Here is a 14,060-nt window from a genome sequence, read left to right as displayed (position 1 = left end):
GAATGGAAACGAGAAATATTTCAAAGATTTTTTTTTTAATAATTCCACGCTCTATAAAAATGTGTGTATACACAGCTACTTTTGCATAGGTACCATTTCTGTACTAAAAATATGTAGTACTGGAAATTTACTTTAAATATTTATTGCTATTTCTTAACTTTAAAATTATTGTAATATTTAGGTACTTGTATTTTACAGTACTTGATTTGTACTAAATATGTTGGTACAGAAATAATACAACATTCCATGTTTCAAAATCATAATTTTAAGAGATTTGAAATAGACTAGAAAACTTTCAAAATGCTGAAAATGTAACGGTAGTAACCAAAAATCTGTAGTACCTAAATTTCAAGTACACATTAAGTTCTGTAAAATACAGGTACCTAAATATTACAATAATTTTAAAGTAACAAAATAGTACTGAATATTCAATGTAAAATTAAAATTTCCAGTACTACAGATTTTTAGTACAGAAATAGTACCTATGCAAAAGTAGCTGTGTAGGCCCTCTCAATATTTAATTTTGCTAAGGTATAAATTGTAAGGCAAACAAATGATTTTGATATAAATGTGTATTTGAAGCTGACTTTCAAATATTCGTATCAGGTTCGTTAGGGCAGTGGATTTTCTTGAAATTCGTACTCAAAGCTCAAATATCGTATCAAAATAGACATCTTCTATTAGTATAGTATTAGTATAATACTATTAATAGTATAATAGTCCAAGGTCATAATTTTTTTTTGCACCAAACATTGAGATATCAACACAACTGTCTTCGTTATGTAATTTGCAAATTCCGTAATTTCCATAAAAATTACTAAGACTTCATTAGAATATTCAAAATAAGATTACATTGATGAAATATCTTTCTCAATTTCTATCTAAGATATGGACGGATTTTGAAAACGGCCCATTTATCAAAACTTTTGTTTGTTTAGTTGGTTTTTTTATACATCAAGTTTTCATACATGTATATCGGTTCAATATGAGAGTATAAAACAAACCAAGGCAGTGGCTATTTTGCCGGCTCCGGCCAAAATAGCATCTTAGGTTTACTTATACAAATTATGACTTGGATGGAGAGTTGTCTCATTGGCACTCATATCTCATCTTCTTAAATCTATCTACCTTTTTACCCAATATTAATGATATTTATGTACTCTTGATAATTTTAAATTTCTTTTTTATTTTTATTTTAGAAAATGGGGGGGGGGGGGGGGGGGGGGGGGATGATGAGGGGATTATGAAATTTGATAAACTAATAGAGGACAGAGATTACAACTAAAAAAAAAAGCAGAACAATTTTTTTCGGTCCTAGCCCCCCCCCCTCTCCCCCTCACTTGTTTCACGACAACAATATGCAACTGTTGAAATGTGATTCGAGGATCGACTGTAGTTCGTGTAATCCAGAGCACCAACCAAAAATTTAAATGATAATCCAGTATATGGTGCAATAAAGATGTATTGTACAAACGTTACATGGAACTCTTTTGACAGGATTTTATATTCGATGACAGTTTAATTAAATTTTAAAAGTGATTCAGACACAAAATAAAGCTTGAAGTGTTATGTGCAGTTCATGTCCGAGTGGCAGCATCCGTTTCTTGTCACGACCAGACTTTACAATGCACAAAAAGCACGTCATTGGTATTGTAACACTTTTAATGCATTTTGAGGTTGTTGAATATTACTTTTTGTTTAACAAAATTATAGAATATACTTTTTTAAGAATGTCGATTTTGATATGTGTTTCTTTGCATCGGAAATAAACACATGTATTCTAAACCAATGCCAGTTGTTGGCATGACACGCAGGGCCGTAACTACCTATGAGGCAGGGGAGGCAACTGCCTCCCCTGAATTTTCTGCACCATTTTTTTTTAAAGTAATAAAATGAAATATTGACAATATGTACAAGAAGAACTTGAATTTATATCATAAACAACACAAGTTTACAGTTTTAACAGTGTTATCATGATACATGATAGATCTGTCATTGTCTGGATTTTTGATCGAAAGCGAACCGTTTCAGTATTTGTTTTATTTTTTTTTTCGTGTGGCCGTCCGTCTGTTATTCAGTATTCGTACGAGCACACATATGAAACTTTGCTTTCGACAATTTTGAAAAAAAACCTAACTATTCATATTTATTTAGGGGCTCAATTAAGTAGAGGAAGTTCCCTTTGTATTGTGATTCTTTTGTGATATCGGAAATTCGTTACCAGCTGAATCAGCTATTGGATCATTTTAAACATCTCCCTATTATACTAGAACATTATGGTCAATGCCTTAGTTACTTAGTTAAACACACCCATTCGTTGTAGCAGGGACTTTCTAAACTAAGTATATACTAGTATAGAAAGTCCCTGGTTGTAGTTTATATATGTCTGTTCAGCTTTCAACAATATTGAAATTCAAGGTCCTCATAAAAAAAAAATATCTTGCGTTCTATGATCTTGCTTTATATGTTTTTTTTTTAACTTACCAGTTTGATTTCTTACAAAAATATCTTTAAATACAGATAATAATTGTTTGCATAAAAATTGCTTCCAGGATCCAGCAACACTGATGTTTCTTAAAGTGAGGAAATCGAAGGAAAACGGGTAATTTTTACGGCCACTGATTTTATTAAGAAAACAAATCCGCGGTCACATTGTATTTAATGTTAATAATTATAGGTCAAAGTACGGCCTTCAAGACGGAGCATTGGCTCAACCCGAACAGCAATCTCAGCTTGATTTTGCATAGAATTGCTTCCAGGTTCAAACAATAATGATGTTTCTTAGAGTAAGGAAATCTAAGGAAAACGGGTAATTTTTAGCCATTTTACTGAGAGAAAAAAAACAATCGGCGACCCCCAAACCCCTGCCTCCCCTGAATTCGAACCCTAGTTACGGCCCTGACACGGGTTATGTTTTTTTGCCTGAGTAAATCAAATATGTTATAAAAAAATATACCTTCATGTGCTACTTTTTGAGTTAAATGAGGTCGAACTTTTGTATATTTGCTCAAAATTCGGATTTGTGGCCTATTTTTTCTTTCGAAAGAAAGCCGTAACTTTTTTGTTTTAAAAGATATTGTTTTTTGTTAAATAATTTGTAATTTCCGTATTTTAAAACTATCCTAAAAATTTATACATTTTTTTATTCAGAAATAACTCATATTTATCAAATTGTCATGAATTGAGAAAAAAACGTAATTTTTTGCTGTATATTTATCAAAGTTAAAAAAGTTGCACTATTTACAGTTTTATAAAACTCTGTCCACATAATCTCCCTGGAAAATGAAACAAAATGTCGCTTTAAAAAATAGGGGTCCATGCACTCGTTTTCAAATTAAATCAGTTTGAATGATAAAATCAGTCGAAAAAAGCATCTTTTCCCGATATGTCACAGTTTGGCGTCGCGAAAATAACATTTTACGTTAGCAACGTCATTACCTCCCCTGTAACTGTATCGTATGCCCTTAACTTTTAATTCGGATTAACAAAAACGTATTTCTAATGCAAATTAGTTAATTCGAATCGGCAAATTCGAATTAAAAAAGAAGAGTGTGTGAACGCGATAAGCGAATTCAATTCGAATTAAAGGTACGTGGGAACGAGGCATTATTTTAAGAAACTTCCTAACCGTTAGTAAAGTAAAGAATATCAATTTTAATATTTTTAAATATGCTGTGCAAATTAATAAAAAAAAAAGACTGTGATACCAGAGACATATAATACAATTGTATTATATGTCTCTAGTGATACTGAAGAGACAACTTTTATAATATGAACGTTTTGTTTAAATATTTTAAATATAGAGAAGACATTTTTGTGTAGAGATTTCTTATTAAGTTCTATGTTTCTCTATTTTTGAATTTCTATTGTTAATTTATATTCCTCTTTTAAAAGTTTTGGGAAGATAGCAAAACTCTATATGAATCGCTATATTACCGGAGCCGACAAAATAGCGCCCAGGAGGCTATTTTGCCGGAGCCGGTAAAATCGCACATAAAATGCTATTTTGACGGAGATGATAGCCACTGCCAAAAAAAAACAACAGGATTCGAAACCACAATTATAAGTATTCTGAGTCAATTCAATTTCGCTGTTAAAATATATCAAAAGGTTAACTAAACAATTAACAATATATAAGATAAGATAAGATAAGATAATTTTATTAACCAATCATGGTGCCCAAAATTTGAGCTATACAATCAAATGAATTACAAAATAAAGCACAGAAAATGATTAGAATGATTAAAGTACATTTACACAAAAAACCACATGAATACACATTTACACTAATTAACCTGATATAAATCAAGTTATTGACAAAACATAGTTATGGGTGCCACTGTGACCTGGAGATATATAGATATACGAACGTGGGAAACAGGTGCGACAGGACGATTCAAATAAATATCGCCAACGTCGTCGAAGATATTATAATATAGATCTACCTTTATTCTGACGTTGTATTATTGAGATACTGTATTGTTACGTTTCTAACGTCTTCAATTTTGAATTTTGGTCATGGCACTGAATCTAAATATACCAACATTTCAACTACAAACATTTTACCAAGGAATTAATTAAATCAAATTTCTAAAAACTTCTAATAGTTAAATATGAGCGAGATAATCGAGTTGTCTCGCTTTGCGCGTGATTTATCTAAATATCTTTGAATAACCCTGCAAGGCGCCCCAAATTCCAACCCAATCAAACCAAAATGGCGTCCGATTCAGCATCAGCAGCCAAAAAAGTTTAAAAGCAAAATGGATGATTTGAATTCAAATCATAGCAATGAACTGTGTGACCAATCTGATTCCTGGATACCATGTTGGGAAACACAATTGGCAGGAACTGGTAACATAACATATGTCTAAGTTATGAAATGAAATATTCAGAGTGGGCTGCTTTCATGGGAAAGTAAACAAACAAATGTCGATATTGATATTTTGTCTTCATTTATAGAAACATTAAATATTTGACTATGTGCACGTCAATTAATTGTTCTTTGATAAACATGTTTGATTAAATAAATATTCGTAAAAGTATTAGGAAACACAGGCTTTGTAAATTATTTTTAATTTATTATTATTCATGTTATCATGGTTATATTTTTTATAATTAATAACTGTTAATATTTTAACATTGTATGATGTATGATACACACTATTTTACAGACCTTTCATGTTTGAATAAAGATTATCTTATGTTAAATTATCTGATTATACTACTTAGTCAGATTAGAGGTCCCCCCTTTTTTTCCATGATGTGGTGTCACATTCTCCCTTTGTTTTCTTTTTCCTTTTATTAAATCTTATGTAGGCATTGAAGCTAGATTTGAAATTTAGATATGGAAAGCAGTGGTGGATCCAGAACTATTTTTAAGGGGAATGAGGGGGCACTGACTGACCTAAAGGGGGGGGGGACATCCTTCAGTGACACTGATTCCCTACATGCAATGAAATTAACCAAATTTATCCTACTAAAGGGGTAAGGGTTGGAATCCACCTATTATAAGGTGATAAAATATTAGGTCGGCATTGCCAGTGAAAGGGGACGAAGTCTGCATGAATTATTTTTAAAATTCAAACATTTTTTAACTTCAAAATCTGTTTAAAAAAGAATTTGAAATACCTGTATGTTTCTAACTTGTGTCCTATTGCTAGGGGTTTTATTTATGACCTCATTTTTAATTTAAACTAAGAAACCCTATCAATGGGCATTTTTTTCATCTCACCATGATCTAAGATTTATTAAAAATGAAATTTATATTGCGCTCCTTCCTATATTTTACTAAACTGATAAATATATAATTTACTCAAAGTCTCATGACAAACAAGACCAGAAGAAAGAAAGAGATTTCTGCGCAATTGCTGTAAAAATAAAAAAAGTCTGAAAATGAAATGTAAACGATTAGGAGATTGATTTTGATTTTTATTGATTTTTTCCACTGTAATTTGGGACTTTGTCCCCACAATGAATAATTCTACTTGTCAAATTTCACGAATTTCGACACTTTAATGTGATGGTGACAATGGAGTGTAATGTAAATATACATTTTCATTAACCATTTTATAAAAGCAACAAAGCAGATGTGGTGTGATTGTCAATGATAAAACTATCCACCAAGCATAGCATCATGACCATAGTCCAAATGACCTGGAATTGAGAAACAGTCAACATGAAGCCTTATAGTCAGTTATAACATGTATAATTAGGGCTGCATGACAAAATGAGAAAAAAATTCTAACGAAAAAAAAATCATCCGGACTTAAAACGCAGCAATCAACATGATGAAGAAAAAAAAATTGACAGAGAGGAACCAAAGATAACCACTGAACAAAATGCTGAAGTTAAGTTCCTTCCATAATTAACATTTTACTTTACACATATTACAGGAGGAGAGATAAATCTTGTAGAAGATAAAGAAATAGCATCAAGAGCTGTAGCCTTTGTTGTTAACAGTACAAGAAAAGGAATTGTCCCTCTATGTACAGATGTAGCTAATTTACTGAGAGCTAAAAGAAGGTACTGTTACTTAATGAGAACAATATTAAACAAATCTTATATATATACTTAAGCATGCCCCATTATTGGTAAGTCATATGAAACAGTTAGAAGGGAATTAATTTTGCTGCTAACACAAAAAGGGTTTTTTATATATGTATATTGTTAAACTGCATCATATTGGGAAATTTGTTTTTGAGTTATTTTTCATCCATCATGTCCATAGCTCTAAAACAAAAGGGAGGGATTCCATTTTTTTTTTTTTTACAAAAATCTGTATAATATAATCATGATAATAGGAACTTGTGGAATTATATTTTGAAACAAAAAAGTTAAGCCTGTCTGTTAATTTTTTAAAGGTTTAAAAATGTCCAACAAACAGAAATTTTTGTTTCAATTTCTACTGCATTTATATCTACATGTAAACATGCTAAATGTAGCACATGTATATTTTTTTTATCTGATAATAATCATAAACATGTATTTGAATTGACTAGATCATGTTGGTGAACATTTTCTTAGAAAAAAATCACTGTTGCATTAAAACTGTATCATGTGCCCTATAACCTTATAGCTATGGGATCTGCAAATGAATTTAAAAAGAACAGAAAAATACCATTTACATGTAGTAATCTACATGATCTACAACTAACGTTTCACAAATATATTGAAGAAAAAAATTTAAGTGAAAAAGACGGACACAATTTTAGTTAAACAAAATGAACATGTATTTGTTGTACTTCTTAGTTTTTCTGTGTTAGCCAAACTTTATAGAATATTGATCTTTATGATTTATAACCTTTATTTGGGCCCCGCCGACGGCGGGTCGCCCTATAGTGATCAGTCTGTCCGTCCGTCCGTCTGTCCGTCCGTCCGTCTGTCCGTCCGTCCGTCCGTAACACTTTCGTGTCCGCTCCATATCTAGAGAACCGTTATGATTTCATACTTAATACTTAACATGATTATTAACCAACACCAGAGGGTGTGTCATGTTGTATGTACAACTTCCTAGGTCAAAGGTCAAGGTCAAAAACTTTGGTTTCAGTTGACAACCCCGTGTCCTGTGGTGAAGATCGTGTCCGCTCCATATCTAGATAACCATTATGATTTCAAAGTTTATACTTGACATCCATTTTAACAACCACCAGAGGGTGTGTCATGATGTATGTACAACTTCCTAGGTCAAAGGTCAAGGTCAAAAACTTTGGTTTCGAGTTGACAATCCTGTGTCCTGTGGTGAAGATCGTGTCCGCTCCATATCTAGATAATCGTTATGATTTCAAAGTATATACTTGTCATACATTTTAACCACCACCAGAGGGCGTGTCATGATGTATGTACAACTTCCTAGGTCAAAGGTCAACGTCAAAAAAACTTTGGTTTCAGTTGACAACCCTGTGTCCTGTGGTGAAGATTGTGTCCGCTCTATATCTTGAGAACCGTTATGATTTCAAATATTATACTTGACATCCATTTTAACCAACACCAGAGGGTGTGTCATGATGTATGTACCACTTCCTAGGTCAAAGGTCTGTCTGTCTGTTGGTCTGTCCATCGCTAACAAATTTGATCCACATTATATTTTGAGAGGACAGCTGTTATTATTTCATACTTTATACCTGACAAACATTTTCAACTTAACATATATATTAACCAACACAAGAGAATGTGTCATAATGTATGCATCCTAGGTCTAAGATCAGTCTGTCGGTCTGTCCATCCGTTCGTTGTTCTTAACAAACTGTGTCCGCTCTACCTCTCGAGAACCATTAATATTTCATACTTTATACTTGGTGGGTCATAATATATTGAAGGCATAATTCTAAAAATATGTGACAAATATCAATTGGGCGGCACCTTTAAACATATTGTTCAAACATCAATCCATATATCCAGAAGTCACCTTAGAGTAGTAAACAATGAGTTCACATCATGCAGTCATATCACTATTATACTATGAAAGTAAGATGAGAATATTTATCAGTTTTAACTTAAAATCTTTGATCAAAATCACACATGAGACTATGTAATAACTTCAAATAATGCTTCATATCAGATTATCCATACAACTTATTTACCCCACGTTATTGACAGCGGGGCCCACAGAGATGGCTCCCATCTCAATGATATCTAGTTGTCAATATTATGTGTTTTATTTAGAACACAAATCATAGGAAATTAATATTAGTGTAGGTGTAACTAAGGATAGACAAAAATATATTTATAACCAGATTACACATGGAGCAAACTTATATAAATCTTTTTTGGCACATCTTATAAAAAAAATATCCATTAGAAAATGTTTAACACAAAGGTCTAGATTTAGATTTATTGTTGCTTGTTCAATAACTCCAGTAAAAGATATGTGCTTTATATACAATTTTGACACATGATAGGGGAGATAATTGTTGTTAATCAGGACTATTCTTCTCTGGGAAAATAACTCTTGTAAGTCAGTCTTGTAAACACCAATGAAGGTAAACTCTTGCAAATCTGTTCTTTAAACATCCAGGTGCCCTCTTCTGGGTTTTTGTGTTGGGTCGCTGTCTGGTATCTAATTTCCTTAAATTGTACATTTAAAATATTTATTCTGACTCCAGATTTATTTTCTAAGAAATTGAGATTTTGAATACAACCTTTACGCTATTTTTTTTAAGAACTTTTGAAACCTGATCAAATACATTGAAATTTTTGTTTTTTAAGAATTAGAAATTAGAAAATTGTGGCATACAAATATTTATAACCAAATTAAGATACATTCTTGAATCTTCTTCATCACCATTGATAAGTTCATTATTTTGGCAGCAATTATTTGTGCAATGTCTTCTGTCTTGACATAATCATCAGCTCATTACCCAACATGCTACATTTTCTGACCTTGAATTATTCGCGCCGTCCTTTAAAAAAGTAAGTGCCTATTTCCTCACTGTAAGAAAAATTCATTTTACAAAAAGGTAAAGACGAAAGAATAGCAGTTTAGTTTGTTTACATTTATAAGTGAACAAAACAGATGAACTGAGGTCACTTTCTAGTTGACTTTAGGCATCTGTTTAACAATTTTCAACACATCTGCCAAAATTTATTAATCTAAAAAAAAATATTCTTATGTTCCATTTCAGTCTAGAGAAAAAAGTTCTGCTCCTGACAAAAGAGAATCAAGAATTGAGATCAGGCAGTCGACCAACATCACATTCCACAAGTCCAACTCCAGCGTCCCTGAGCTCAGACAAAAGTATCCACGATACTTCATACCATATCCAAGTAAGTCAGAAGTCCAACTCCAGCGTCCCTGAGCTCAGACAAAAGTATCCATGATACTTCATACCATATCCAAGTAAGTCAGAAGTCCAACTCCAGCGTCCCTGAGCTCAGACAAAAGTATCCACGATACTTCATACCATATCCAAGTAAGTCAGAAGTCCAACTCCAGCGTCCCTGAGCTCAGACAAAAGTATCCATGATACTTCATACCATATCCAAGTAAGTCAGAAGTCCAACTCCAGCGTCCCTGAGCTCAGACAAAAGTATCCATGATACTTCATACCATATCCAAGTAAGTCAGAAGTCCAACTCCAGCGTCCCTGAGCTCAGACAAAAGTATCCACGATACTTCATACCATATCCAAGTAAGTCAGAAGTCCAACTCCAGCGTCCCTGAGCTCAGACAAAAGTATCCACGATACTTCATACCATATCCAAGTAAGTCAGAAGTCCAACTCCAGCATCCCTGAGCTCAGACAAAAGTATCCATGATACTTCATACCATATCCAAGTAAGTCAGAAGTCCAACTCCAGCGTCCCTGAGCTCAGACAAAAGTATCCATGATACTTCATACCATATCCAAGTAAGTCAGAAGTCCAACTCCAGCGACCCTGAGCTCAGACAAAAGTATCCACAATACTTCATACCATATCCAAGTAAGTCAGAAGTCCAACTCCAGCGTCCCTGAGCTCAGACAAAAGTATATATCTACAATATTTCATCATGTTCATACCATATCCAAGTAAGTCAGAAGTCCAACTCCAGCGACCCTGAGCTCAGACAAAAGTATCCATGATACTTCATACCATATCCAAGTAAGTCAGAAGTCCAACTCCAGCGACCCTGAGCTCAGACAAAAGTATCCACAATACTTCATACCATATCCAAGTAAGTCAGAAGTCCAACTCCAGCGTCCCTGAGCTCAGACAAAAGTATATATCTACAATATTTCATCATGTTCATACCATATCCAAGTAAGTCCCTAGTCCAACATCCCTGATCTCAGACATAAGTATTATCTGCAATAAAACATTAAACACATTCAAATACTGTGGATTAATTCATTTTTTCGTGGGTACCAACTTTTGTGGATTAAGGAAAACTTAAAATGTTCGTTGATATGATGTACGGTGGTTTTGCCTCAGTCTGCTTGTATATATGCCTATAGAAAATTTGTTAATAAATGAATCTTTAGTTTTGTGGTTTGTACCAACGTAATCCACAAAAATTGGTATTTAATGAATAATAATGAATTTACAGTAAGAAAATATTTAAGGATGTATTCTGATGACGTTTCAGTCTCATTGAAATCTCATTCTGAAATTATTTCCAAAACATCGTGTATTTCCAATTAGTAGTTTTTGAGTAAAAAAATTTTCAAATTTTATTACTAATCTAGTCAGTCTTTTTAGCCAAAATTTTAAAAAATTGATGAGGAGTACAAAAATGATTTTACCAGAAACATGAACATCCCATATAACTTTTTTTTTCAAATTTCTTAGATATATGAGCCGCGTCGGATAGAAATCGACCTTATGCAAAAAAAATCTCAATTTAAGTTTTGTTCATATTAATTTTGCTGATAGTCATACAATTTGAATACAAAAAACCGTTTTACTCTAACTTTCTTTTTTAAAAAGTTTCGCCATTTCAAAGTTTTGACGGATACATATATTTAACATCAGATCTCACGATAACGTCGTGAAATTAACGTTATCGTGCATTAATTTTATTCTGTATCGGTCCTTTTCTCGTAATAAAGAGAGACATGAAAACATACATTTGTATACAATATTTAATTTAATTTATAAGATTGTTACAATGAAGCAATACATGATTCTCAAGTTTTCAATCCAACTTTAACCAGTATATGTAAAATGTTACTCCTCTGAAGCACGAGGACAAAATTCGTCAAGGAAATTAAACTGAACAAAAGGACAGACTTCATTGTACAGATAACGCCTTCTCTCCTCTGTCAGCCCTGCTGGCTGAATAACTTCTGGAAGTGTCGTGAGCAACTCTGGTAGGTTTGCGCTTTCCTTTAGGAGGACCAGTCTTTTCTCAGGTTGATCAAGAGTTTCTCTCGCAAATACGACTCCTACTTCGTCACTGGTAAATCTGAAGTGATGGAATTTTCCTATACCTCTGAGTGGTTTAAAATATTTAGTGAAGAAATTATCCCATCTGTACCACTTTAAGCTGTTTTCGTCATCGTCATTTTCATTGTAGACTTCTGACCTATTGCATTTGGCAGAATTGTCAACAATTTTAACCAGTTGCGATACAGTGTTTACGTCCGACTTTCGAAATTTTTTTTTCAACATGCCAAAACAAGCGTCACATAAACATTTTGTGTGCCCAGCAATCATAAAATGCAAATTAATCGTTTTGTGTAAACCCTTTGCGCACCTCCACAACAGATAATGTAAAGTAGTTTTATTTTTGTTTTGTCCCACGGAATTATCAGCATGAAAATGACACGCCTTTTCACCATAAGTATTACCATGCAGATAATGGTGGAGCATACTTAAAACAGCATTGAGTCCATGTGTCCGACTTCCATTTTCTCCGATTGTTTGTTGCTCATCAATCAAATAATTAGTTTGCATTGGAAAGTTTTCATCGCAAACTCCAAATATTTGAACCTTTCGAGGTGTTAAAAAGTAAAGAGCTCCAACTTGTTGAGACGAATGTGGCAAGTTTACATATTGTGAAAAGTCAAAAGTGTAATGAACATTTTCAAAATTTTTGGAACATGGAGTGTTATACTTTCCTATTGGAGACTCAGCTAACTTTAATTCATCACGTGATCTTTTTGTACATAATTTATAATACTCACGCTCCGTCCGCGCAGACTGTATATGGTCAATTAATTTTTGAGTTGTCACTAATTTCGCGTCTTCTGAAATAGATCTGGAAATATCCTCCCTCAACTGAAAGCACGTTTTACATAGATCCGTCTTTGGTTTCATAAATTGAATATGAGGGACACATGCATTCCAAACTTCTTTAAATACGGTTAGTTGAACATATTGTTGTTCTGAGTTAACGCATTAACTTACATATTTGGAGTGTACATATTTCTTGCTCTCGCTACAAGGTAGAAGAATAGGAGGGATATTGTCGGTTGCCCGAGGCGCAGCCGGGAGAGGGAGACCAAATTCATCAGCATACCGCTTGATAAATTTTATCGTATTTTCAATCACTTCAAATGAATGTCCGTGATTCGATTTTCTTCCACTAAGACCATGTGATCAAGGGGTTACGCCATTTGCATTTAAGTGCTGTTTTAAACTTTTAAATTCGCTCCTCCCAATGTTATAAATATTTCTCCATGTGAACTCGCATATCTCAACTCCTTGAAAAGAATATCGGTATCGCTTTCGTTCTCTCTTTCCTCCTCTGAAAACCGAGTCTGTTATTTCTAAGTTTTCTAATTTTAAAAGCAAGTATATGTCACGCTCTGCTTTTGTAAATTCACAAACAGATAACGATACATCATAGGCGTGTTCTCTGAATGTGGAAAGCTTGGTAAAACATTGTTTTGTACAATTACAGTCGTTAGCAAATAGAGCATTTATTCGAAGTCGGGAAGGATCCTCTAATTTATCATTTTGATTAAGAGAACATGTATTTTCCGATTGATCTTGAATAACGGAAGTGGAATAAAATTCCCGGGCCCTAGCTTGAATTGTGTCACATGTATTTTCAATATCAGATTCGTCATTTTCAATATCGGAATCGCTGTTATCAGACACATTCAGTTCATTATTGCTTGATGCCAAAACCTCTGGTATTGACCCTATATATTGTTCAAAATAGGCAACTGCTTCATTTTCTAGTTCTTCGCATCCTATGTTATTGAACCAGTCCATTTCAGAAATTTACTACAACATTAAAAAGGAATGAAATTAAAGACAAATTGAACCAAGAGAATTTTTCTATACGACTGGTTGTCGCGCTTTGCGCCATTATAGTTCACCAGTGATTTGTGACAGATAGATCAAAATCTCAAATACTATCTATTTAAATTATAGTAGTTCAAATTTCAAAATAAACGTTTTTTTTTAGATGAAATTTTGGTTTATTATTTATTAATCTGACATTGATCACAGTTTACATCTTTCAAAATTGTTACCTTAATCACACAGACGGACGGCAGATGCAAAATTGTAAGACCCACGGATGCATAGATCAGGAATTTTATTGTCCGAATACTAATTTTAAAAATGTCGGGATATGAAAAAGGAGGTTTAAAAGGTTTTATTTTGAAAGTTATTAGTTTTCGAAATACATG

At 33.2% G+C, this 14,060-nt stretch overlaps 2 protein-coding genes across 2 annotated transcripts in view; one reads left to right on the top strand and one right to left on the bottom strand.

Annotated features, from left to right (window-relative positions):
* Window positions 1-4,714: 4,714 nt before the first annotated feature.
* The window catches only part of LOC143059743 (uncharacterized), a 36,519-nt gene continuing 27,173 nt past the window's right edge, over window positions 4,715-14,060 (top strand). Inside the window, exons 1-3 of the mRNA XM_076233293.1 lie at window positions 4,715-4,851; window positions 6,393-6,522; window positions 9,621-9,762. Coding sequence (XP_076089408.1) covers window positions 4,761-4,851; window positions 6,393-6,522; window positions 9,621-9,762 — 363 coding nt within the window. The 5' untranslated portion in view covers window positions 4,715-4,760. The remainder of the gene's footprint in view (window positions 4,852-6,392; window positions 6,523-9,620; window positions 9,763-14,060) is intronic.
* Window positions 11,276-13,803, bottom strand: LOC143058632 (uncharacterized). The gene has a single exon (XM_076232104.1). It carries the CDS (start codon window positions 12,733-12,735, stop codon window positions 11,644-11,646), a length of 1,092 nt encoding a protein of 363 aa, XP_076088219.1. The 5' UTR covers window positions 12,736-13,803; the 3' UTR covers window positions 11,276-11,643.

The sequence above is a fragment of the Mytilus galloprovincialis genome, chromosome 14 (genome assembly GCF_965363235.1).
Source record: "Mytilus galloprovincialis chromosome 14, xbMytGall1.hap1.1, whole genome shotgun sequence".
In the NCBI taxonomy this organism is placed as follows: Eukaryota; Metazoa; Mollusca; class Bivalvia; order Mytilida; family Mytilidae; genus Mytilus; species Mytilus galloprovincialis.
This window is presented reverse-complemented; position numbering and strand designations above follow the sequence as displayed.